This window comes from Equus asinus, chromosome 25 (genome assembly GCF_041296235.1).
Source record: "Equus asinus isolate D_3611 breed Donkey chromosome 25, EquAss-T2T_v2, whole genome shotgun sequence".
Lineage (NCBI taxonomy): Eukaryota > Metazoa > Chordata > Mammalia > Perissodactyla > Equidae > Equus > Equus asinus.
Window position 1 is genome coordinate 27,663,506 of NC_091814.1, and position 27,999 is coordinate 27,691,504.

The following is a 27,999-nucleotide window of genomic DNA, read 5'->3' on the forward strand; positions in this document are numbered from 1 at the left end:
CGATTTTTCTGCTCCTCCTATTCCAGGACTTTTCCTCTCACTGAAAGCCTGGTCTCTACCTACAACAACATTTTATCATCTCGGACAAAGAGAAAAGTACCTGGAATGCCCATGACTTTCAATACTAAGATTTAATCTGCACCGAGTGTCTACCATGGCACTGTTCGAAGCACTTTGCACATTTTCCTCATAAAAATGTCACGGCGCCAGTGAGCAACTGGATTACCACACTCAGACTTTCTCTTTCGAACAATTACATTAGAAAGTGTGGTACAGGAGAAACTTTCCAGACTTCAGTATCAAAAGAGCACAGTTTAGACTTGGATCCAGGTATTTCATCATTCGGGACCTTCATAGTTACTTCACCTATGAAGTACTAATAAACATCTATCTCTAGAGTTGCTTGAGTGAGGATCAAATGAGATCCCAACCACAGTGTTTAGTGCACAGTCGAGGCTCACTAATGCTACACCTCTATATGTCAACAAACAAAGCAACAACAGCCTGATAATAACAGAAAAATTATTTATTTCAAATGCAACTATTTTTGTTTTATTCCAACTACTTATAACAAGGGGCAGAGATGTGAATAGCTGCACAAGTTATGTTAATTGTAAGTTAATAAAAGTCTACAGTGAATGCATTGTCTTACAGAATAATATGCTCTAAGAGTATATAAAAAATGATTGAGCCAATATTATTTGGTACTTCTAATACTTTCATTAACTTCAACTTAACTATTCCCTTTCCAAACATAAAATTAAACGAGGGAAAGCTATTTACAAAAAGCCATGTGACTGTATTAATCAGGTTGACATTCTGAACATCTTCTTCTTCAGTTCAGCTGTTTTCCCATCTATTTTAGCATAACAGTCCTCTGCGGCCTTTTCAATGCCTTCATGGTATTTCTCCAAAGCAGCTTTCAAGTTTAGAAATATTTCCTATGTGGAAAATGAAATAGAATAAGAATTATTCCACACAACAACCTAAATTAAAATGTTACAAGAATTCCAACAATCTTCTTCATATTTATTAATAATATTTTAAAGCCTAAACTACCCTAGGCACATACACATACACCCGTGTGCCTACTCTTTTTAAAAGTTCATTCTGCAAGCAGTACAGACACATCAAAAAAGACTGCTACTTGGAAAGAACAAAGCAGAGACATGTAACAATGGCTTGGACTCCAAGACATTAAGGACATATTTTTAATTATCAAGGAAAAATTTATTACTTTGGAGCTTTCCATGTAGACAAATACCTAGATTACTGTAAACAGTTATAACTTCTGCATTTGACCCTGATCATCATTTAAAAGATATGTGAATGGATTTAATAAGTCATCTATAGGACTGAAAAATATATTGATACCTTTCAGAGTCATTTTAATAAACTGATCAGACAGTTCTACTATAAGCAATGATGAGTTTTCACATAAACCTATGTGGATGTGCTAAGAATTAAGAAAAAATGAGTACAGAATAATTTTTATAGATTGAATAAAATAATAAAAGCAGATAAGCCTACATACATTTTCTTCTATCTCATACTGATGAAATGCAATGTTGATTCTCTTTTAGTATTCATTTTTCTTAAACAATTCTCAAACCATGATACAAGAAAAAGCAGTACTCTGAATAGTTATGAGAGGTGTTTCACCACTGAGATAAAACAGCAGACCTTTTCCAGTGGGAAGAAAACGCAGTAAATGAGTATAATGGATATAATGTTCTCAATTTTAAGTGTTGCTCCCATTTAATTTTTCTTAAACCTATAGTTTGGCTACCACTTAGTTTAAATTCTAGTGCAGATACTATTTAATTGTGAACAGATTATCTAGATTATAATTTAATATAGTATGAATTCATAGTGTTCAGAAAAAGAAGAACACTGTTTCCAGAGATGGCTACCTCTGCAGGTCTGAAAGCGACTGTTCTAGATTAAGTGAATATAAACAGATGCTTAAGGCTAAACACTTTCCAAAAATTCAAACACAGACAGTTACTAAATCCTAACACAAAAATAGAAAAGTGTATTGAGATTTCCAAGATCTAATCAGGCATCAAATTTGTACTACAATTATCATGGAATATGAATCATTGGGAAAATAAAAAATTTTGAAAGCTCCATTTCTTAAATCTTGTAGGAGAAATACGGTGAATTAGTTGCTAACGCATGTAAACAACATTTAAAAAAAAAAATCAGCACATTTCGGACACCATAACCCCTCACATGAGGGAAACAATAGAAAGGATAAACAAATGGGACTTCATCAGGCTAAAGAGCTTCTTCAAGGCAAGGGAAAACAGGATTGAAACAAAAAAACAGCCCACTAAGTGGGAAAAAATATTCACAAGTTATTTATCTGACAAAGGGTTAATCTCCATAATATACAAAGAACTCACACAACTCAACAATAAAAAATCAAACAACCCAATTACGAAATGGGCAGGGGATATGAACAGACATTTCTCCAAAGAAGATATACGGATGGCCAATAGACACATGAAAAGGTGCTCATCATCACTAATCATCAGGGAAATGCAAATCAAAACTACACTAAGATATCACCTTACACCTGTTAGAATGGCAAAAATATCCAAAACCAAGAGTGACAAATGTTGGAGAGGCTGTGGAGAAAAGGGAACCCTCATACACTGTTGGTGGGAATGCAAACTGGTGCAGCCACTATGGAAAACAGTATGGAGATTCCTCAAAAAGTTAAGAATAGAAATACCTTATGACCCAGCCATCCCACTACTGGGTATATATCCTAAGAACCTGAAATCAGCAATTCAGAAGCTCTATGCACCCCTATCTTCATTGCAGCATTATTCACAATAGCCAAGTCATGGAACCAACCTAAGTGCCCAGCAACTGATGATTGGATAAAGAAGTTGTGGTATATTTATACAATGGAATACTACTCAGCCATAAAAAAGGACAAAGTTGTCCCATTCACAACAACATGGATAGACCTTGAGAGTATTATGTTGAGTGAAATAAGCCAGACAGAGAAAGATGAACTCGGCATGACTCCACTCATAGGTGGTAGTTAATGTATGGACAAAGAGAACTGATTGGTGGTTGCCAGGGGAAAGGGGGGTGGGGGGAGGGCACTAGGGGTGAAGTGGTGTACCTACAACATGACTAATAATAATGTACAACTGTAATTTCACAAGGATGTTAACTTTCATAACCTTAATAAAAAAAAAATCAGCACATTCAGCAGCTACAGATCAATTTAACTTCCTAGTTCTATAGGGGTATGTACTTATTCATACTAAAAAGAAAGCTGAATAAATTTGGTGGAAAGATACTACTCATGAGAAACTAGTAAAACTAAGTGTGGCTAAAGATATATAATCTGTAAATATCTGAACCAACCATTTCAATACGCCCAGAGGAGGAATTTTCTCCTGAGAACAACTATACTCTGAAGGAGGAACAAATCCTGCAGGTAGAGCCACAAGAAACGGACGGAGCATTACAGCCCAATTCCAGTGGCACGTCCACAGAGGGAAACAAACATGGGAAGTTCAAAGCTAACCCTCACAGGATGTTAACAGCAATGGATCACAGTCCTCACAAAAGCTATATATTTTAGTTTCCAATTAAATCCTGTATCCAAGAGGAACTTTATAATATTGATTCAGATGTAATTCACATAATAAGTAAATCGTACTGTGATGGCTTCACTGAAGTTAAATATTTTTAAACTCAAACTCTAGTTCTACAGTGTCTAATATGACAACCACCAGCCACATGTGATTATTTAAATTTACTTTTAAATAGCTACAAGTTCCTCAGTTGCACTAGCCACACTTCAAGTGCTCAATAGCCACATGTATCTAATGGCTACTGTACCTAACAGTACAGGAGAACATCCCCATTATTGCAGAAAGTTCTATTGGATAGCATTGGTCTAGGTAATTATTTCACTTTTCAAATCAGAGAAATTTAAGATTATATAGTATCCATAAAGTTTTATAGCCAGTGTAGCCAGGTATCCATGAAGTATGTTTTAATTCATCGACCAAATATATTACTGGGTACCTTCCACAAGTATCACTGTAAATAGTACAACAGTATGATGAAAGGTGCAGTTATGCTTTCCACCCTAAAGGAACATACAACCCAGACCAGACTGGATACTGACCACTTGAAATATGGCTAGTACAAATGAGGAACGAAACTTTTAACTTTACTTCATTTTAATTAATTTAAACTTAAATGTAAATAGCCACGTGTTGCTAGTAACTACCTCATTGGACAGCACAGATCAGAACAGGGTAAAAATCCTATGGTATTTGAGAGAGGAGAGAAATAAAAGCTATCTGAAAGGAGCCAGAGAAAGTTATATGGAGGATACACTTTCTATTAACCCTTAAATAAGAGAAATGAATAGTTCAGATATGAAACTTTAAAAATTCCAGCAGGCAGGGATCATGCCTTCCTTGTTCACAATGTATTCCCTGAACCAAGTATAATGCCCAGCACCCAGTCGGTGCAGAGGTCATTTGTTGAATGACTAACTCAATGAATGAACAAGTTGCAGGAAAACAGGGAGCTCCTGTCTTAAATAAGGAAGTGTAGTAATAAGAGTGATGATTCAGCAGGATAAATCTGGCAGTGCTTAGTACTCAGGACAGGTTTGATGGACAATCTTAAGTCAAGAAAGAAATTTAGTAAGTTTTTGCTGCAATCCATGAGTATTATTACAAAATTACATGATAGTATGAATAGAAAGGGTTGTTATGAACAGTACCGATGAGTTTTAAAAAAATCATGGCATTAACTTGGTGATTGTCTGGATGTCAGGATTATCTAAAGAAAATCCAAAATTTTCACTCCTTGAGATATTTTGAAAATGATAAGGCCATTGAGGCATATGAAGAAACTGAGTGAAAGAGAGGGAAAGGAAAAGAGAGAAAGAGCTAGAGTGGGGAAGGAGAAAGTGAGAGAGAGGAAAGATGCTGGAAGATGTTGAGTGTAATTTTATAAATGTTATTTTTGTTGTGATAAGCTAGTCCGTTGGAAATATCCATCAGGCAGTTAGAATAAGTAAAGTTGAGGTGAATGGACAGAACAGGAAACACAGATTTTTGAAAGCTATCTACTAAATAAAGGTGATAATTGAAACTAGAAGAGATGTAATATCTATGGGAAAGGATATTTAATGAGAAAAGGGATATGATGATCACTAGGAGCCAAGAAAATCGCATAAAGAACAATTTGGCAATCTTAACACATCCTTCTTTCCTTTTCACGGAAGATGATCATAAAGTATGCTAAAGGGAGTTCTCTGACAAAACCTGTCCTGGTTTCACCTTAGGTTTAGAGACTCCCCGGGCTGCTTTGGAGAAAACAGATATTACAATGTAGACTGATGAAAGAATGGTCAGAACAACTTAGCAAGTTGAACAACTATATCTGAGGTTTTGATGAACAGTTCTATGCCACTCTGAAGGAAGAAATACAATGCAGCAAAGGGCCTGGGTCTACTCAACATTTTTATTTTGGAGAAAAAGGCATGCTGAGCAAATTTCCAAGTGACACTAAGCCATGAGAAATAGTTAATGTGAATGATACATGGATTTAAACTGATCTTGATATTTTGGAAATCTAGGTTGAAATAAATGAAACCTAAAAGAAATAATAGTAAAACCCTAAATTAAAAGTTCAAAACAACAGTTGCTTTAAAGTACTGTGAAAAAATTTTAACTTGGCAGAACTGCATGTGAAAAAGATAGGGGTCCTTTAACTGATCACAAGCTCAATATGAGACAAGGGCAAGATGCTGCTGCTAAAAATCCAACCCAATATGATGCTTCATTAGCAGAAGCATTGTGCTCTGGGGCTGGTCACATCAGTATTTGGAAGACTATGTTTAGACCTGGGTTCTATATTTCAAATAGAATAATGACAAGCAGGAGACAGTAGAGAGGACAGTAAACAAGATAGTAATGAATCTGAAAATTAAGCTATATAAACAATGGCTGGAAAACTGGGGCTAATTAACCCACATGAGAAGGTTAAAAGAACCCACGATCATTATCCTCAAATATCTGAAGTTAAGTAGAAGAGGGTATAGATTTGTTCCAGAGAGATCCTGGTTCATCAGAGTACAGAAATATTTTAGACCCCAAATAAGAAATAACAATTTAACAAGTAAAGCTGTCCTAGCAGACAGCCTAGGTAGTTATGAGCTCCATAATACTGAAAACAATGAGGCAGGACATGTCAGTGGTTCCCAAAAGCCATCCTAAAAAATTCAGGCTCATGGGCCCCGTTGCTGGTGATTCTAAATCTATGTATTTGGGTGAGGGTTTGTTCATTTTTTAATTCCTCATTGAATTCTAATACACAGCCAGTTTTAAGAAACCCCAGGCTAGATGACCTTCCTATTTTACAAATATCTATGGAAAGCATGCTATATACAAGGTACCATTCTAGGCATGATTTGACATGACATACTAAGACAAAAAATACATGAATGGTATTGTTGAGAAAATTAAAATGTTATTAGTGGGATGCACAAAACTAACAGTTAACTGAAGGCAGGCATGGGCACCTTTCACAACTGACAGGCAAAGGGTGATTACACTACTAACTGGTCCATTAACTGCACCTGACCACGTGATAACAAATAAATACTTATTCATTTGACTTGGTTAAGAAGTAGGATTGATTATCTCCCAAGGTCTTTCTAACCCCCATTCTGGAGATAAACAGAGGGCCAAAGGCTGAAATCTTGGTGACTATCCAGTGAAGGGGCAGAAAAAAATAGTAGTTGGAATGTAGAAAGAAAAGGAAGAACAGAAAAAAATCAGGACAGCGTACTGGGTAGTCCACAGAAAGGGACAAACAATCATTGTCTTTTCTTTTTCTTTCTTCTGTTCCTTTCTTCTTTTCTTCCTTTTGAAGTAGCCGTGCGATAATCCTCACTATGTATATATACACTGACATGGGCATACGCTCGCTATCTCGTCTTTCAGAGGAGAAAAAGCTCCTGAGAACTGGTGAGGGGACTGTCTTGCGTGGCTCTTTTAGTATTACGAATCTTTACAAATTGGATGTGGGCGGTGGAAGATAGTAACAGCAAGTGTTTAAATATTTTTCAGGTATCAGGGTTTAGGAAACCTCGACCTAATATGTCAGTGTAGGCAAGGTGAAGAAGAAGGAGAAAATAAAAAAGAGGCCAAGGGATTTTACATAATAAAGGGCTGCTTTCAGGGACTTCTGGTAGAGCAGCTGGGAAGAACGTCGAGGACACAGGTCACACTTCACAAGTCAAGGAGAGAAGGAGACATAATCAGTGCATCAGGAACAGGGTGCCTGTCTGAGACACCGGCACTTAAGAGAAGGATAGAAACAGGTAAACATTTTAAATCTGGCAATGTACTGACATTCTGGAAGATAAAAACGGAGAAGACAAGATGCCTGTTCTCATTAGACTTAGCACTGTTTATGAAAGGATAAAATAAATACACTCAAAACAAGCAAAGCATAAAAGTACTAAGTAATTTTAGGTAATCATGATAAAGATATTAAAAGTCTCATAACACACAGGGACCAATCTGAGCCACTTTGTTGCAGGTAACAACTCAAACATTTAATGCTAAGAAATACTCCTGAGTTCCATTTTTTTTTTCCCCCTGAGGAAGATTCGCTCTGAGCTAACATCTGTTGCCAATCCTCCTCTACTTTGTATGATGGTTGTCACCACAGCATAGCCCCAATAGATGAGTGGTGTAGGTCTGCACCCAGGAACGAGCCCGAGCAGCTGAAGCAGAGCACACTGAACTTAACCAGTAGGTCACAGGGCTGGCCCCACCTGAGATCCTTTTTTCAGGAAAAAAACTGCAGAAACTTTTTGGAGGGAATTACTTAAAATTGATATCCAAGTTCATTTATCAAAAAAATTCAGAAGCTTTATGGAGCACCTACTCTTACTGCAAAGCACAATATCCTGCCAGGTGTTGTCAGGGGAAAAAGGCAAGTAAGAAAAAAGGTATGAAGGAGACAGATATGCAAACTTAATGGAAAAGATGCTATAAATGGAAATAAAAGCAAAGGACCTGGGAGGTCAATTTCTACTACAGAGAACCAACAAAATCTTCAAAATGAAGGCGACATAATTTACATTTTAAACTTGTGAGATTGTCTGAAATTAATTCCTTATGAACACATACTCACCTGGGACTTCAGTTTCTCCCTTTCAGTGGCATCTTTTAGTTGCTGAATTCCAAATTTAATTTTTTGGATTTCTTGATTAATCGTGGTTACTCGCTCATAGACCGCACCTCTTTTTTCTTGAACTTTATTGCAATCTCTAAAGGAAAATAGAGATGCCTAAATTATAATTCCTCTTAAGTATCTAAAAAGGCAAACATTTAACTCTAATTATGATTCAAAAGTGTCCATTTATATGTCTGATGAACTTAAAACTCTTCTCAAGATGTGAGAGCAAACAGATGAAAACCCCCATGTGGCGCTGTGCTCACGGCACAGCACAGCAAGCTCTTTCCCACGAAAGCTATTCTTTAAAATGGAGATTTTAAGTTACATTTCCCTGGTTGTGCTCACTCATGTACTGCTGGTGGGAATGTAAATCAGTACACGTTTTCTGCAAGGCAGTACGGCAACAAATAGAAAATCCACAGGTTCTGCCCTTTTCCTTCACCTGCACGAGAAGAGCAGAGGAAATCTTCAACCGATCTCTAATGCACCTTTTAGAGGCTGAAACAGTGATATCTCATAGACATATCTGGGGCATTTATTCTAAAAACACATTCTTAGAACTGATGGGAAGAAGAGTCTACCAAGAAAATACCTGAACATACTGGCTAACAACAAAATAAGAACAAAAATGCTTAGCGAGGCATTCTTACCTGAATAAAAAAATAAGAATTTTTCTCAAAACATGGATGCTATAATGCTCCAGACCAGTTAGACTATAAGGTGAACAGCTGATTCATCCTAATGCAACTCTAGACCACTGTGTCTAAAGTGCACTGAAATAGGCAGTGGCACCAGACCCCTTTTGAAGAATTATGCAAAGGAACTGGAAGTGTAATATCCAGAAAAGAAAAAAAACTACCACCTAAAACATCTCTAAATCTAGACAAAGCATTATAAGATTCATAATTAACTCATCTGTTTTAGTCATCTACAGGTAGGATACCTTTTTGAAATTATAGGAGTTTTGGAAACAGAGAAAAAATGTACAGTCATGCACTGCATAACATTTTGGTGAATGACGGACTACATTTATGGCAGTGGTCCCATAAGATTAGGACCATGTAGCCTCTGTGTGCAGTAGGCTATACCATCCAGGTGTGTCTAAGTACACTCTAGGGTGTTCACACAATGATGAAATCACCTAACAACCCATTTCTCAGAAGCCATCCCATCATTAAGCGACGCATGACTGTATCAGCTTTTCCTAATTACTTTCTAATACATTAAAAGGAAAATAACTTCATACTCAATCACTGTGCGTTTGTACTGTTTGACGTCCTCATGCTTCTTATTTATTCTGAATTGTGCTGTGGCAAGTTTTTCCTTCTTCACAATTATCAGTCTTTTGAAAGAATTTTCTTCAGTCTTCGATTTCTTCAATTCTGACTCATCACTCTCAATTTGGTCCTCCAAGTTCAGGCTCTGTATTTTACAAGAAGCATTTAAAGTCAATACAACCAATTAGGATTTTTATAAACAAAACAAACGACTATTTTCCAGCATGAGCTATAATAAAATACAACTTTAAAATGAGATAAAATTGTTTAAACCCTGAAAGCCCAGCAAAAGAATGCAGACTAAACAAAGAGAACAGGAAGGTCCTAGAAATACTGAGAAAGACATGATGCTGAGAGAGGTGTTTTTATCATTTCATTTTATCAGCAAGGATCAGAAAAGAGGCATCAATTAATAAGATCAGCCAAGAGGCTAAGTTGAGGCTGAAGAAAAGGGTAGACTCTAGAAACAATTAAAAGTCGTGAATCTCAATCTTTTTTGCTGACTCGATGGCCGATAAGGAGAGCACGTAGTTGGGAAAGAAGACCTCAGGCAATCTCACCTTCTAGCCCCTTCTTCCCACAAAAAAGAAATCTTTTATCAAATGCAGTGTTAATAATCCTGGGGACAGTCTGGATTGGATGATAAAGTTAAGTGACAAACATCTTCAAGTTTCTAGCCTGAGAATCTTAAATAACATCGGCATTAGGTCTCCATCTTCAGGGCAGGGACTATGTCACAAGCTTTAAATCTCTTCACAGATCCCACGTACACTGTCAGACAGTAAGTTGGAACTTTATGCTTACTGTTGAGATCACTTCCACTGTCTGAGCAAATTTAAAATTCCATTACTTTTTTCCCAAAATATACATGGCAATATGCTATGTTAGTGAATTTATTATTCATTTCATCTGAAGGTTAAAATGGGTCTTACTACTGCTATGCTTAAAAAGAAAAGTTTTATTTCTCAGCATACCTTGCCATATTTATTATACTGTAGAATGATCCTGCTTTTCCTCAGGGAATTAGTAACAAAAAGTACAAGCAAATCCAAGGAAATATAGTAAACAACGACATAACAAAGACATACAATTTCCCCACAATACAAACCTCCTTTAAGATATTGGTTAATTTTTCCCTATTATCTGCAAGTTCCTGTATTTTCTTTTGATATAACTGCACCTCCAGCTGACATGAAGGCAGGGAGTCAACCGAGTCTCGATAGATTTCATACTTTTCCATCACTTCTTGCTTTGAAAGAAAAAAATCACAGAAATCAGTTTGATATTGTCCTTCATGACAGTGCAGCAACGTCAATTTGTTTGCTCTTAAATAATTTCTGCACTTAATACTGAAAGCTTAGGAGCAGAGAACAATTAAGTTTCTAGGTGAGTAACGCAGCACTATTACTGACATGTGTCTAAGCACATATAATTATGCCTCTCAATTGCCAAATATCCGCGAACAAAGGAAAACTGCCATAATTTTACTAAATCACTCATTGAAGTACCTTCTAAAGGTTATTCATGATGATTTTAAAAGAGTTGATTTCCGCTAATACTCAAACTATTCCTGATTACTCCTGGGCAATTGTATTACCAATTATAATCTTCTATTCATTTGTATAATTACCACAGCTATGTATTACTACAGCTAATTCTTTTAAAAAGATTAATTCCTTTTGCAGAATTGGAAAATGAACATATGTTTACCACAGCCACTGTCACAATGCAAAGACTTCTCTCCTTCTCCCCACTAGCCTACCCCTCCTCCCACCTTATTAACCAGCTGGATTCTATCTTCAGGGAAATGCTTAATCACATAGTGTTTATTTTTCTGTTGTCTTTTTACTACTAATTTGTAAACACCCTTTGCATCTTTGCATATCATGGACATAATCCCTTTACCTGTTATAGGCAATATAAATATGTTCCATAGGTCTACTTTCCTCTGTAGATTTTAGGTTTCCAATCTTAATTTAAAAAATCCATCTCAGTCCAAGATGATACAAACGTTCTCCTAAAATTCCTAAAATTGTTAAATTGTTAAATTTAAATTCTTTCATTCACATAGAATATGTTTTTGTAAATGGTGCAAGGTGTAGACCCAACACCCTTTTCTTCTAGATGAATAGCCAATTGAACCAGAATTATTTACTAAATAAACCACTCTTTTATCATAAATACTCAGATCTATTTCTGGGCTCCCATTTCTGTTCAGGTAATCTTTGTCCATTCCTGTGTGCTAAGTCTTAATTATCAGGAATGACGTGAATAAGAAACTCAGAGATAAACCAGAAAAATTTTTTTAATTGACAGTTTAAAAACCTTGCATCATAAAGGATGCTAAATCGTCTACCCACTTCTACTTTTGTCCCGCTCTACCTCAATCCATCTCCCACAATAACCCGTAATCTTTGTAAACATAAATCATGCCATATTCCAATACACACCTTTTAAATTAGTCAGTGGTATGCCCTTGATCTCAAGGTAAAATCGAGCACCCTGAAAAATCTGCTTGTTGCCAATTTTCCCATCATCGCCTCATGCCACTCTCCTTCTTATCCTTATCATGCTTTGTTCCTTCAACATACCTTGCTCCCTACTACCTCTAAGATTTTGCATATGCTGTTCCCTCTGCCTTGAATACTCATCTAGGCACAAATTTACTAGAATAACCTCTGTTCAGCCTTCCGATGTCAGCATAAATTTTCACCTCCTTCCTGCCTCCAACCCTGATTTCCACGATACTAAATTGGGCTGCTCTCATGGTATTATTTCAAAGCACCCTATGGTATTTTTTGTTTCTCTTTTTGGTGCTTTCTTTTTTTCTTTGTTGAGGAACATTAGCCCTGAGCTAACATCTGCCACCAATCCTCTTTTTGCTGAGGAAGACTGGCCCTGAGCTAACATTCGTGCCCATCTTCCTCTACTTTATATGTGGGACACCTGCCACAGCATGGCTTGACAAGCGGTGTGCAGGTCTACAGCCGGGATCCGAACTGGCGAACCCCAGGCCACCAAAGCGGAATGTGCAAACCTAACCACTGTGCAACCAGGCCAGCCCCTGTTGCATAATTGAACAAATGTCCTGAAATTATACTTCTTTTCCCTATATCCACTTTAGGGAAGGACTATAAATGAGAGACAAGGGCAAAAAGCTTAAGAGGAAGAGAATATAGATAACCTGGAAATCAAAAAATTAACACACAATTAAATAAGAGTTGGTAAAAAGAAAAAAGAAAGAAAAGCATTGAAATAAATAGGAAACTCACCCTGGAATTTTTAAGCTTCTGGACTGTATCTTTCATTTTTTCTTTATAATTCTTAACCTTCTCTGGAGAATCCACAATTTTTGTTTTCAAACTCTCTTGTACTTCTTTCAAAGAAACCACTGACAATTTTAGTTCATTCTGTTGACAAAACATTTTTATATATTAGATATAATAATGAAATTGGTGATTTCCCATTATAGTAATGGAAAAGAACAAAGAAACTGGGTCCCTGTTCGTTGTAGTGGGGTTAAAACTAAATTATGACCATATCACTCCCCTTCTTAATTGCTCACAGGTGTCTACAGGCCAAAGCTAAGGCTCCTTGGCATGACATTCAAAGTCTTTCATTCTGTAGCTCTTACCCTCCTTTCCAGCCTCATCTTCCACCAGCTTCCTACTATCCTGTACAACCTGGTAATACCAGTCTTATGTTTGGACAATTATAAGTGATCTCTCTTTGATCAGTATGGTCCTCCTGAATATTATCATCTCACTCCTGTACTGCCTGGGAGTTTCTATTAATCACTGAAAATCCTGCTCCCACTTCCTCTATGTTCCTTCTATAAACAGTACAATTATTGTACATGCAACACTATACGTATGCATTTAATACATGTTTCTAAAAGGCCTGAACAACCTAGGGCTGTGAACAGTTATCTTTGTTCTCCCAGAACCCAAACATAGTAACAGCAGTGAGAAGGTGCTCTATACATGCTTGTGGAGTTAAAACAAATTTCCTTCTCTCCTGAATCCCAAACCATTTGGGGAATTGCAGTGAAAGTATCTGAGAATTCTCTTAAAACTTTTCTGCAAGTCTAAAATTACATTAAAACAAAAAATTTATATGAACTTCTTTCCCAATTAAAAATTGATAAATTATGTTTACATTGTTTTGGGATACTCTATGACTCTAGGTACTAACATAGAAAGATTTCCAAGAAATATTAAGTGAAAGAATCAATTCACAGATCAACACATAACATAAACCAATTTCTATGAAAACCAACAACATAGTGACAAATGACTATCTGCATCTATAAATGTGCACGCAATAGTACATAGAAAGGACTAGAAGGGTGTAACCTCTAGGTAAAGTGGGCTGAGAGGAGGGCCTTTCACATTTGACACTCTCTCTCTTATATGTGTGTATATATACACACACACACACACACATTTAATAATTATATATACATACAGTAACACATATAATAATGTATATACACACATATATATCATTTGAATATTTTACAACAGAAAGGTATTACCATGTGACTTACGTAATTTGCCTAAATTTTTTTTAACTAAAAAACAGAAGTTCTTACCTTTTGATCAATTAACTCAGAGGCCAAAAGTGAATGTCTGAAACAATATATTTCTGTTATATTATTCTTAGAATTTAGCAAGCCACCACATTATCTACTCTTTTAATGTCCTATAAAATTAGAGATCATTTCCCTAACATTAGCACTTTGGTCACTTTTCTTCCCTTTATAAAAAGATATAAAATATCTTTATATGACAAAGATTAAAAACAAACTAACTAAAAACATCCAACTTTGCTAAGAATGTAGGGAAAGGAATACTTTCACATTCTATTGGTAGGAATGTAAATTTATATCTTTTTAGAGGTCAGTTTGGCAATGTGGGCCAAATTTAAATGTATATTCCTTTAACCCAGAAATCCTATATTTAGGAATTTATTCTAAGATAAAAAGCAGGCTGGTGCACAAACATATACATACATGTAGGTGTGTAGCACACATATGCTATTGTTCAATAAAATAAAAAAATTAGAAGTAATGTGAATGTCTATCAATAGGACACTAAAAGGATCTATATTATGGTACATACACAGAATGCATAACAATATGCAGCTGTTAAAATAATGAGCATCTTTATTGATGTGATAACTACTTATACTGTTAAGTCAAAAAAAAGCAAATTTGAGACATCAGTGTAATATCATTTATGTACAATTATACATATATATTTGCAGAGAGAAATGTAATGTATGATATATATCAGATTTTGTGGTGAGTTTTCAGGTGATTTTCACTTTTGTCATACACTTCCATGCTTCCATATTTTTTAAAACAATAGTCATCTATTATATTTAAATTTTAAAAAGTTACTTTCATTTTAAGGGAACCAAGATAAGGGAGAAACATATGACTTTAATAATACACCCAGAGACTGGCCCCATGGCCGAGCGGTTAAGTTCACCCACTCCACTTTGGTGGCCCAGGGTTTCACCGGTTCAGATCCTGGGCACAGACCTAGCAATACACATCAAGCTATGCTGGCGCAGCATCCCACATAGCAGAACCAGAGGGACCTACAACTAGACTATAAAACTATGTACTGGAGGGCTTTGGGGAAAAGAAGAAAAAGAAAAAAAAAGGAAGATTGGCAACAGATGTTAGCTCAGGGCCAATCTTTAAAAAAAAATAAATAACATACACAGTTAAAATACTCCTCCACACATATTTAAACCTGAAATGCTGGTTAAATGAAAGGATGCTTACCAAACGCTTGGTTTTCCCTGAAATATCTGACTTCTTTTGGGAATTTCCCTCTTGCAGGACTATCTAAAGAAAAAAGCAAACAACTGTTTTATAATGATTCAAAACAGATTTAAATTTAGCCACTCAAAGCTTTATTTTAAAAAAAAGGCAAGAAAGGAGAAAAGTTAAATAGATTAGACCTGATATTTTCAAACTTTCTCTGTTCACAATGACCCTAAGCCAAAAGAAATTTCTGACAGTTCCTTTCTGAAGCAGTTAATTCCATAACTGCCTGAGTATTTACGCCCTAACAACTAAGCAGCCCCTTGAAAAGGTAAGCATACAAATTGAAAGAAAAATAGTATTTTTATTTTAGTCTTAAATAACCACAACTGCTTCCAAGTTGGACATGTGTACCTGTTGGACATTGCACAAATTCACACACCTTCGAATCAGATTGGACACAGCTATTCTCATTTCCTGTTCCATGACGATTTTCATGTGGTATTTGTTTATCACAGCAAATGCTAAAAGCCCAGGTTCTCAAAGATGTGAAAGGAAGGTAATGTGAGTTAATGTTGAAACTGTGAACTACCTTAAGCTAGTAGTGCAAGCAGTGTATGACAGATGCTGAATACCGTTTTCCCTTGAAAACTTAAAATACGCTGAAGCAACTTTGAGAATTTGCTGCAGTTTCCAGGGTGCCTCAGTGCACAAGTTTGAGAACAGCAGAATTAGACATAGGAAAATCCTAAAAAATTCTATCAGCAAGACAGCATATAACTTTGACAACACAAATAAAGAAGCATGGTTTGGCATGGTTAACAGAAGTATACATCCACTACAAGGGCCACAAATGGGCACAGCAGGACAGCCTATTTCTTTAGTTAATGGGATGTAACATGCTCTTACTCCCTCTACATCTACAAAACAAATTTTTTTTTTTAATTTTAAGGTGTCTAACAACAGATACCGTTTTTTGACGAAACTCCTGATTCAGCGATTGCTGCAGCTCCTGAATATCATCTGAAAGTTGCTTGAACTCTGCTTGCTCTTCAACTGGAACAGAACTAAACACAGCAAAATAGATTAAAATAGTACATATTGAGTTCTTACCTTTGAAAAGCCAAAATGAAATCTCTGCCTTCGAATAACTTAAGTGAAAAAACGATCTGCTTTCATGTTTCTGAATTATCCTCCTTCCATATGACAACAATTTAAAATAGAGGACCTGGCCTCTGCTACAGAGAGAAAACAAAAATCAAATGGCCTCCAACTTTCTACCTCCAAATCTATGTATGGACTCATAGGCAACCACAACTACCCTAAACTCAATATATTAACAAATTAAAAGAGATAAAAAATCTTTCTGTTCAAAATCAATATATATAAGGCCAAGAAATCCTAACTCTTGAATGATTCTCCTGACCTATGAGTCAAAACAACACAAACCTCTATTGAAGGAGTAAAAATTTTAACAGAGCGAACTGTTGTGAAGGAAGAAAGGAGTCCAGTTAGTTATTGCTCATCTGCATGAGACAAAGACTCCCAGAAAGAATTCAGGACAGTAAGTTAATGGCTTTACACAAGGCAGGCTAATGCACTAACAAGAAAAAAGAAGGAAAAGAATATATTAGGTACTAAGAGTTAGAAAGAAGAAAAACTAGTTTTTCTTTTTTAGAAAAGGTAAACTTAAAAACTCTGCTATTTAGTAAAGAAGAGACGAGACTTCATGTGGACAGTAGGGTTGTAAAATACTACTTACAGTTCATTTTGCATTTTGAAATTGCCTTTATTTTACTTGAAATCTACGACTTACTCAAGTCGCTCTAATTTCATTAATGCCTCCTGGTGTGCGATATTTAACTGCTGCATTTTGTCCAGAGAAGATTTCTATTAAAGCAATTTTAATAATTTCATATTAGTGCTTTCCAAATAGTCAGTGATGTGGTTAAAACAATATCTACCAGTACAGACTGCAAATGCTTAGTCGCTCTACAGCTTTCACCCTCAGAAATAAGAAATTTAAGATAGAATTAGGCATTCTTTACAAAGGAGTTAGAAATTTCTTTATTCAACACATAAATGTTGAGTTCTTACCATAGTTAAGCACTGTGCTAGGTGCTGGGAATACCCAAGAAGACTAACTTATAGCTCCCGGACTGATGGAGCTCAGTCTCCTCGAAGAGTCAGACACATGAATATACAACTACAAAACAACTTGTTACAGTACTGAATATAATGAGAACCAAGAAGAGTGACATCCAACCCAACGTGGGTAAATGGCTGAGGAGGAAGGTCACAGAGGGATTTGTGGCAATGACAGAAGATGTTTGAGCTGTGTCCTAAAAGTGAGAAATTAGTCAAGCAAAATTGGTGTCTGTGAGTGTTGGCACATACATGTGTAAGCTATGGAGAGTGTGTGATGATTAGGAGGTATAAGCTTAGCATGATTTGTGCATCTATATAGCTCAGCGTAGCTGGAGCTTAAGTTCCAATTGTCTAGTGTTACTCTGGTGCTTTTCTAAGTGTCTGGTACCCCAAAATAAATCACACAGATGACCCATAATCTTTCCAAATTCTCTAAATTGTTGATGAAATGAGTTTCTATCTGTCAAAGTGTTTAGCTTGGAATGCATCTTATGATGCAGTGCTGGGCAACCATGATAAACACAACACCCAATTAGGCCATTATTTAGAAAGAAAATATAAATCTCAAATATCTCAATTATTTTTAAAAACCACTACGCTATCTACTAAATTTTAAAGGAAAAAATGTAAATTTATCACTATTCTCTTCCTTTACATTTCCTAATATAGGAAAAGGGGCCTCAGTTACAAGATTAAAACAAACAAAAAACACCCAGCCTCTCCCTACTGTTAACAAACATCAAAGAAAAATCTCACTCTGAGATATGCTTTCCAATAACTAAAGTCTGCAACTTCACGTAAATATAAAAATAAATTTGATTCTAACGGCCGTACAACAATTAGATATCTGTGACAACCATTTCAAAACAGATCATTAGTTCATAAATGATGTTACTGATTTGGTATGTGACCCCAAAATACATTTAAATCTTACATATTGCCAAAGAAACTCCATATAGGTCTCACGGCATGCTTCTCTGAAGTGGATAAAGTTGATAATGCCACTTAAAAACCGACTTGTCCGTTTTGCTTCTAAAATAGAAAGCAAGAGTCCTTAAGTAAATCTTGGAAACAAGATAATGTAAAAATGAAAATTCATCCTTCCCCACCACCTACGCTGCTCATAGCATATAGAATAAAGCTGTGTGTATGCTATAATTAACCAAAATGCAGAAAATCTGCTCTAACTTCAAGACCAGAATGATCTTTGCATTGATAACTAAAAAAAAAAGGCACACCATTTTTGGCCAGGAGAGAATAACAGAGACCAGATTTACTCTCCAATCTTAAACAACTAGCAAACTAGACAAAATATGCAAAGCAACAAATTTTAGATACCAGACAACAGGCAATAGAGGACAGCAAGCCCAAAAAGAAACAAATGAGGTGAACCCTGTTAATGCACCAGCCCACTCCTAAGAGAGTTTTCAGGTTGTACCCCAGGGAGAGAGAACAAACAGAACTCTTGGGCTGTGCTGAGTCATGAAGATAGAGTTCAGAGTTTGGAGAATTTTTAGAGTTCAGAGAAGCAAAGACAACTAGAATTTATGAATTCATGAATTCTAGTTGCCTTGGCCTCTCCAAACTAAACTCATCTTCATGACTCAGCCTTTATAAATATGTCCTATAAATATATCCCATTTGTTCAAGAAGGTAGGGAAAAGCGTAAGTACCATAAGGGAAAAAAGGGAACATTTTTTAAAGACTTAAATCAAACTTTTATACTTGAAAAATATAAATATCTGAAGTGAAAAATACACTAGATAGGACTGACAGCAGATCAAACCTACAGATGAAAGGATTAATGAAACTGAAGACACAACAATAACAATTATCTAAAATGAAGGCAAGAGAGAAAAAAGGGAAAAGGGGACCTATGAGCTGAGGGACAATCTTAAACAGCATAACAAATGTGTAATTGGAGTCACACAAAAAGGAGTGGCAGAAAAAACATAAAATAAGCTGAATATTTTACAAATTTAATAGAAACTATAAACATCCAAGGAAGTCAGCAAATCTAAGTAGGGAAAACAAGAAACGGAAAGAAAACCCCAAAAAGGCACATTATAATGAAATTGTTGAAAACTCGTAATATAAAGAAAATCTTAAAAGCAGCCAGAGACAGGAGGAGAACCAAGAGAGAATAACTCCAGGATGAGTACGCAAGAGGCCTGGATCACTAACTTTCAGGTAGGAACAGATGATGATGCTCTGGACCCACATGACACAGGCAATTGGAGCTGAGATTCCTACAAGATGTAGGATATTAGAAAGGCTACTTCTTTAGTGAAAAGGCTGATTAAGAAACCAAAAATCTCTCATACCAGTGCAGAGAAATGACAGTTACTTAGTTTGTCTTAGCCTTGTCTCTGGTGAGAAAATAATCTCCTCTGAGAATTCTAAACCTTGGGCCTTCCCCCACGTAGGTTTTTAGTTTGACTTAAATTATACATGTGGTCCAAGAACTGTCAAAATTAGAAATCAAGATAAAAAGTGGTCTTTAGCCAATGACAACCCTGAAATAACTGCCAAAGCAAAAAATATCTCAGGAGGGATGTGGTCACATGTCCAGAAGCATAAGATGACCACAGGACTACCCTGCTGGACACAGGCTCAAATTTATAATCCAAAATTCATGTGTGCACACACACATATAGAAGAAACAATCCATCATTGGTTTGTGGGATGCAGCTAAAGCAGGGCTAAAGGGAAATTTATAACACTAAACACCTATATTAGGAAAAAAGAAAGGTCTCAAATTAACGGCCCAAGCTTCTATCTTAAAGAAACTAGGGGGAAAAAAGAGCAAACCCAAAATAAGCATGAGGAAAGAAGAAATAACAATAAGCACAGAAACCAAGAAAACAGAAAACAGAAATAAAATACAGAGAAATCAATGAAACCAAAAGCTAGTGCCTTGAAAAGATCAACAAAATTGATACACCTCTAGTCAGACTGGTCAGGGAAATATAAAAGAGTGAAGAAACAAATGAGTAATGTCAGAACGAGGGAGGGGAGATCACTGTTGACCCCAAAGACCGTAAAAACGATACAGAAAAACTATGAACAACTTTTGTTAATAAATTTGCCAGCTTAAGTGAAATGGATAAATTCCCTGAAAATGGAAAACTACCAAAGCTCACTCAAGAAAGAGGATAGAAAACAAATTTTTAAATAGCATACTGAATCTCTTGCAACATAAAATAATGATGTATAAATATCAAAGAGTCAAATGAATTAAGGGACATGAATAGGAGAATTTTACATTCTAATATAATATCATGACTATTCTCATCAATGCTAAAAAGGATTTTATTCATGGTAAAAAGTAATTGTTACATTGGATAAAATTGGTATGATGGACCCACTATGCAACATCATAGCTTGCATATTATTGTATTCACATTCTCAAATTTACAGAACATTTTTCAAATGTAAAGAGTTAGGAAAAACTAATCAGAAAAAGAGCTTTTCTGTGGCCCTACAAAGGAAAAAATTCCCGTAAAGGATATAAAAAAATTCATCCTTAAGAAGGGGATATACTTTTTAAAGCCAATTTCCTTTTCTTTTTCTTTTTTTTAACATTTATTGATGGAAAGGACAATGTTAGATTGAAGCTAGACATTAAAAATTGTTTTCAATTCTCACTTACTTGGATACAGAATATCAGCAATTTCAAAGTCATTCACCCGACAGATGGGCATAAATGAGTCCCTTGAAGATGAAGTGGAGAAAGAATATTAAAAAGTATAATGTAAATTATATACTAAGCAAGAGGATATAGACATCTTATTTTCAAAAAAGAATTTCTGGATATATTTCTCAATGTCAAAGAACCAAGTCAGAAGTCTACTACAATACATAATCCCATAGCACTGAAATCTACTTTTTCTGTACACGGCATAAGTATGCATGCAATACCAAGATATAGTTATAGATTCTAATAAACAACACACACTCTTGGGGGTACTAGAACTCTAAGAATGCAAAATCCTCCAACAACTTTAGAGTCACAACATCTTAAAACTTCAGTAGAAAGTGTCACAGGTGGAGGCAGTTTGTTTGCTTTGAAAGTCCACAATTTCGAATATATATGGGATGGAGCAGAGAGGAGGATGGTAGAAAGGCCTTCCCAAAGAAAATCATGTCATTAAGAAAGCTTAATGTAATGCAAATATGAATGGAAATGAAAATAAAATGACTCTACTCACAGATGAATAAATAAATTGCTGACTGGTAAGAAGCCTTCCATTATATGTGGATACATGACTTCAGAGTTCACTGGCATCTAAATGTAAGAAATCACAAAATCTAAGTAACACATTGATTAGACAAAAGGAGAAAAATCTTCAGCCTCGAGAAAGCTTAATCATAGATGAAAATATATTAACTTATTTTCATTAAATTTAAAAAGAACTTAGATAATACAGATCCTAGCACAAAATTATAGCTGCATTAATGCTAATAATACTAGATTCACAGTGGGTGCTCAATAAAGATTTTCTAAATGAATGAAAAAATGAAGGGGTAATGATTAACATTTACTAAATATCAGGTACTATGCTAAGCATTGTACATATATTCTCTCTTAATTTTTATAACAACCCTAGGACAGAGTGCTATCCGTATTTTACAGACAAAGAAACTAAGCCTTAGCAAGGTTTCAAAGCAAATAAGTGGCAAAGCCTTTGATTTTTAAACAAAATGCAATAATACTGGTGAGATTCTACAGATATTACAGTTTTTAGTGCACCTTCAGATGATGCCCTGATGGTTTAACAAGGACAATAAAAGATTAAGGAAAATGATCTTCCTACTAGAAATACTCAATTTGATAAAAGCTCAGTTGTCTTATTTCAATGTTTTCAGTCTTAGGGCATATCTTCTACTCTAATTTGGGAGTCCTTCCTGAGGAGAGAACACTATCTGTGAAGACTTTGCTGTTGTTTATCATAGTCTCTGAACACAAATCCATAAATCTGTGAAAAACTGCGCAGCTTCAATAATTTGTGTCATTAAGTCTTTTACTATAGTTTTCATCTTACTAAAGCTACCGATATAAACCATTATTATGCCTAAGATTTCTTTGTAAGTGACAATAATTTTATATAAGCCTTTTTTAATTTATTAAAAATAAAGTCAAGAACTCTCCATCCTGAAAACCTATATGTACTGTGAGGAGAAATGCAGCAACAGAACATAATTTTGACTCATCCTAAACCCACCATGTAAAAATGCTCCAGTCGAATTCCATATACTATTTGTAAGGCTCTCATGTAGATCATGTGCAAGACTTCAGGCTACAATAGAAAAACAACTTTTAATACTCTGATGCCAGACTCTAAAGCTGTATCACTATCATTACTGCCCAAAATTGTAGGTAATGCATACAAAGAAGAAAAGAATGACAAAATTATTCTATTTCCCTTGAAATATTTCTTAATTTTTCCAAGTTTTAAAACACCTTATAGGGGCTGGCCCCGTGGCCGAGTGGTTAAGTTCGCGCGCTCCGCTGCAGGCGGCCCAGTGTTTCGTCGGTTCGAATCCTGGGCGCGGACATGGCACTGCTTGTCAGACCACGCTGAGGCAGCGTCCCACATGCCACAACTAGAGGAACCCACAACGAAGAACACACAACTATGTACCGGGGGGCTTTGGGGAGAAAAAGGAAAAAATAAAAAATCTTTAAAAAAAAAAATAAAATAAAACACCTTATATACTCATCAGTTTCCTCATGTAATAAGTGATCAGTAAGATCAGTTGTTTAAGCTTATTTACAGAATGAGAACAAGTATATCCAAATCCAATTAGAGCAATCCACCACATTAGGGAATGGAAGAAGGGTTAGTCTTTCAAAACAGGTTATTAGGCATGTGGCAAAAATGACACATTGAGGCTGTATTTCTTTTTAAAAAGGTCATCAGAAACTTTGTTTAATGCCTTAGGTGTTAAGGATCCCTTAGATGTTGACATTTAAGCGAACACTTTGGTCCAGGGGGTATAAATCTAATAGGATAGCATGGGATTTTTAAAACTTTTATCCTCTAAATCAGCAGCTCCCCAATGCTGGCCTGCAGAACCTGTTCCAATCTATACACATGTTCATTTATTCTGACATTACTTCATCCATTTTAAAAAATTAAAGGGGCACTGCAATCAAAAAGTTTGAGTTCCACATCATTAACTAGGTTTTATTGTATTATCCCTTCAAGACCAACACAGGAAACTGGAAGAAGACTGTGGGATTTTCTGTGACACATACACAAATAGTTCATTTTTGCATTCAATAACTAAAGATATAAAAAACAATGTCTGTCAAAACAAGTCAATTCCCCTTTAGGGCATAATGCAAGAAAATTAATTTGTAAGCTCCCAAAGAGGATTGTTTCTAAGTACTTTTGTGGTTGGAAACCACTTGGAGCAAGTTCCTTCAAGCCTACCAATAAATGATACCCTCAGACTACCACTCCAACACAATAATAATAAAAAATTTAATATACTTTAATATATCTATGGCTTAGAAGCTTTTTTTTTGAAGAAAACAACTATATTAAAGAACTGAGTTCCTGATGGGAATGTAGAAGTTGTCTCCCATATAAACTAAACGTTATTTTAAAATTACACTAGGTGAGAAATTTTTTTCTGGATTAAAATGACTAACCTACATCAAATAGTTGGGTACATGCCCTTCTCCACCCACTATAGATCTGGTAGTTTAATTTGTTTTCAAATACCATTAGCCAAACACAAACACAACCACATTTTACCTTCGGATTTGGATAAAGATCATTCTTGGAGAGGTTTTTACCATCAGTTCCTGTTAAGATTTTGTTTCGAATATGAATCACAATCTCAGCCACATTGTATCTGGGGAAAGACAAAGTTTCCATCTTGGGAGTCTCCTGCTAGCCTGAAGGAAATAAAAGCAAAGATCAGAAACATGACACAACCAGCAGTTCTCAGTATCCAGAAGCTGATAAATATAAGGACAAAATTAACAAGTCAAGGTTGAACATTTCATAATGGTATTAACTATCATCAATCATCTAGTAAGGTAACACAAACTATATACCTATCTCCCAAAATAATTTTTATTCTAAAGTGATATAGTCATTTTCTAATGTTCCTAATGTTGTTCTTTTTTATATGGGAAAGAGGAATTTAGTTGAAGAGACAGGTGAGAAACTATGTTTTCCTTTTTCAAATTTTGGGGGGTACAGGGTTTAACAAGACCAAACCTGAGAATTAATCCGCAAAGCAAGATATATAGGCAACATTATTGGCAGAATCTATATATAAACAATAGCAACATAGGGTAGATAATAAAACTGTGCTCTGATTTGACATCCTATGCAATGGACACATAGTGAGATGGATAATAAAGTTTAAGATCCAAGTAGGAAAAGAGAAAAAAGAATAAGAATACAATGGTGTAATTGGCAGAAATTCAAATCACCAGGGTGAAAACTTTAACAACACAAAAAGCCCTCTTCCCCTACTGTCCTCTGATAATGAGACATTCCCACCTAGAGCAGTAGTTCTCACAATTTTGCACCCCAAGGGACATCTCGCAATGTTTGGAAACATTTTTGGTTGTCAAGACTGGAGTGGTCGTGCTACTGGAATCTAGAGGGAAGAGGCCTAGCATGCTGCTAAACATCCTACTATGCATAAGACAGTCCCACAGCATGGAAGTATTCAATCCAAAATGGCAGTAATGCTGAAGTTAAGAAATCCTGCCCTGGAGCCTCGCATTGAACCCTGTTACAATACTTGCCAAGGTGTATTGTGATTATATTTATAGAACTCTGGCACTATATCATAATATTTATAGAACTCTGGCACTGCATCGTGACCTCCCAGTAAGCTAAGACTCTTTCATTTTCTTCAAATCTCTAGCTGTGCCTAGCAGAATAGCAATAGCAGGAGGAGCAGCAGCAACAGAAGCCACTGCCCCAGGCACCCAAGTTAACAATATAGCTTTCCCCCGCTATCCGACAGCTTGCTTTACACCACTTCACTTTGACGAAAGACCTACAGGTATGGATAACCACAAGAAATCCGAAGAGAAGCTTTTGCTTTTAGGAAAGAAGGCGAAAATATGGGTCAGCGTTTGTTTTGTTTAGAGGCAGCAGGCACCCTGAGCAGCTATAGTAGCGCCGCCAAGCTGCTTCCCTGGGAACTACACTCAGCATCTCAGCATCAAGCTGCCACCGCTTTGAACTGTGTCTGTGAACATCTGTGCTTCATCTCGATTTATTTTGGTACGCTATTTTTTGGGTCTGAGGATGCTCAAAAAATTTTCCCATATAAATCAATGGTAATTGCTTCTTTGCTTCCCATCATTTTGGCTCACAAAAGGTTTCATAGGAATGCTCTACTTTCCGAATGGGGGAGTAAGGGGCGAGCTACAGATCCCCTACTCTCAAAGGAAGCAGCATGATCCCAGAGATCCAATGTGAAAATGTTCAACTTTGCAAACAAACTGAAATGACCCACAATTCTGGAAATCTATTTCCTTAGACTCCTAATGTTTCTTAGGTTTAAAAAGAAGCTTTGGCAACTTGCCTAACCTCTGATAAATGTAGGAAGCCATTCTAAAAGATGACTGACAAATTCCCAGTTCCACTTCAACACCTGCGAACATCACAGAATTCACTGTGAATTCTCAACTTTTTTCCACCTTAGTATGGCTCTAACAATTAGATAACTCTTCCTCCAACTGTGTAGAAATCTGTTAGTTAACTTTTACCTACTGGTCCTATTTCTAGTCACTGCAACTACACAGAATATACTAATCCGTTTATATGACTTCACTTTCAAAAATGTAAAGAATGCTATCATGTCTCTGCTTAGCCCTCTCTTGTCTAAAGTAAGTATATTTTAAGTATAGCCACCCCTTATATGATATTGTTTTAGAAACTTTACCATTCTACTCACTTTCCTCTAAAACAAACTATTTTGTCAATGTCTTCTTAAAATGCAACGCTCAAACTTAACACAGTACTCCAGACATGGTCTGCCTAGCGCAGAGTATTAATACAACTGGCAATAGTGACTCTCATCTAGTCTAGTCTGGCAACTGTAACACTTGCTGACAAATACATATATATATATATATGAGGTCCACTGAAACTCCCAGAACTTCTTCATGTAACACACTTATATTAAGCCAGGACTTCGCCATGTTCTTCTTACATAATCGATTATTTGAACCTTCAGCAAGCATTTGCATTTCCTATTATTGAATTTCATAATTTCAAGCTTTCATTCTATAGCCAGCATCTTTTTGAATCCAGATTCTGACACCTCACATATTAGATGTCCTTTTCAGCATAAATGTACATTCTACATTTTCATCTAAGTCCTATTTAAAAATGGATGATAAAAAAGACTTGGTCAAAGAAAGACCACATAAAAAGTCACTTTTCTGAAACAAGCTATATCTGGTTTGGAGATTATCACAAGAGAGAAAGAGTAGGTGTAAAATATCTTCATAATTATTATGGCACATCGCTCTCTTCTCTTTAATATGTTTTGCACACTCTGCTTTCAGACTAATCCTTACAAAACACTTAATGCATCATGTAACATCTTTACAAAAATACTTCAATTACTTATCCTACACACCACATCAAATTCAAATTTTTCTGCTTGGTTTCTAAAACCTTCCACAATTTAATAACCTAAGGATTTTCTGTTCCAAGGTTGTCTCCTCCAGGATTCCTAAACTTTCCCAAACTTCCAACGCTTCCTTTTGGAATCACCTCCCATATCCAATTTTCTCTTTCCTTGATAGTACAACTTTGGTTCCAATTCATTCACTCGTGTATGAACTGAGTTCAGGTTGTTTCTGGGACTAAAACCAAATAAAAAGGACCTGTGCGCTCGTCCCACCTCCCAGGGGCTGGCTTCTCCAGCCTCCTCCCCAGCGCTGCGCGCAACAACACGGCCGGGCCCCGCGTCCTGGCTCCTGCCCGCGCCTCCCAGAGGTGAGAGGGCGCCCTCAGTCTCCCTTCCTCCGTCCTCCCGTGTCCGTTCGCGGTCACCTACCGCACCAGCAGCCCACAGGAAGGCGGCGAGTTCGTGGAGCAGCCACAAGCAAAGGCAAAAATCAGCAATCAGCCGTTGTGCCTTTTCAAACCTGCCGCCTCCTAGTGGAAGTCCCGCCCCGTTCCGCCCCGCCCACTTCCTGCGCTCCGGCTGCGCCGGGTGCCGGTAGGGCTCAAAAGACTCAAGGCGGGTGAGCGCTGAAAAGATTCGAGCTGCAAGGGAGCGCGTCGGGCTCCACGTGGAACCACTTCTCGCGGAGTTGGGGTCGAGACGGACCGGCATTCCGCAGGAAGTCGGAGCGCCGGGTTTGGAGGAGGAGTTTGGGGCTGCACCGTCAGCCACGTGGCCGCCTCGCTCTTCCAGACAGTCGAGCATGTTCAGGGTCCCAGGTGAAGAGCGAAAGCGAATGGAGGGTTCTGGAAACTTGAACTAAGCTCAAGGTGACGAGGGAGAGGACATGGGGCTCTCAATGGGGCCGGGTAAGTTATGGAGGCC

General features: G+C 36.6%; 1 protein-coding gene and 1 long non-coding RNA gene across 2 annotated transcripts in view; one reads left to right on the plus strand and one right to left on the minus strand.

The window, feature by feature from the left end:
* Positions 1-505: 505 nt before the first annotated feature.
* Positions 506-27,747, minus strand: NUF2 (NUF2 component of NDC80 kinetochore complex). Its single transcript, XM_014841169.3, has 14 exons — positions 27,505-27,747; positions 24,219-24,361; positions 22,677-22,751; positions 21,663-21,739; positions 21,104-21,165; positions 18,386-18,483; positions 17,120-17,193; positions 16,274-16,370; positions 15,322-15,384; positions 12,797-12,934; positions 10,633-10,773; positions 9,494-9,669; positions 8,203-8,338; positions 506-941 (listed from the first exon to the last, which is right to left on the minus strand). Exons 2-14 carry the CDS (start codon positions 24,339-24,341, stop codon positions 807-809), a joined length of 1,395 nt encoding a protein of 464 aa, XP_014696655.1. The 5' UTR covers positions 24,342-24,361; positions 27,505-27,747; the 3' UTR covers positions 506-806.
* LOC106831138 (uncharacterized) overlaps positions 27,642-27,999 on the plus strand; it is a 56,272-nt gene continuing 55,914 nt past the window's right edge. The window contains exon 1 of the long non-coding RNA XR_011498323.1: positions 27,642-27,983. This is a non-coding gene — a long non-coding RNA (uncharacterized lncRNA). The remainder of the gene's footprint in view (positions 27,984-27,999) is intronic.

What these genes read in the sequence shown, in the direction of transcription:
- NUF2 (XM_014841169.3), bottom strand. Translation starts at nt 24,341, where the DNA reads ATGGAAACTTTGTCTTTCCCCAGATACAATGTGGCTGAGATTGTGATT. An exon ending in ATGAAATTAGAGCGACTTGA is followed by an intron (nt 16,371 to 17,119) that starts GTAAGTCGTAGA and finishes TGCTGTGTTTAG; the next exon opens with TTCTGTTCCAGTTGAAGAGC. An exon ending in GGGAGAAACTGAAGTCCCAG is followed by an intron (nt 942 to 8,202) that starts GTGAGTATGTGT and finishes TTTTCCACATAG; the next exon opens with GAAATATTTCTAAACTTGAA.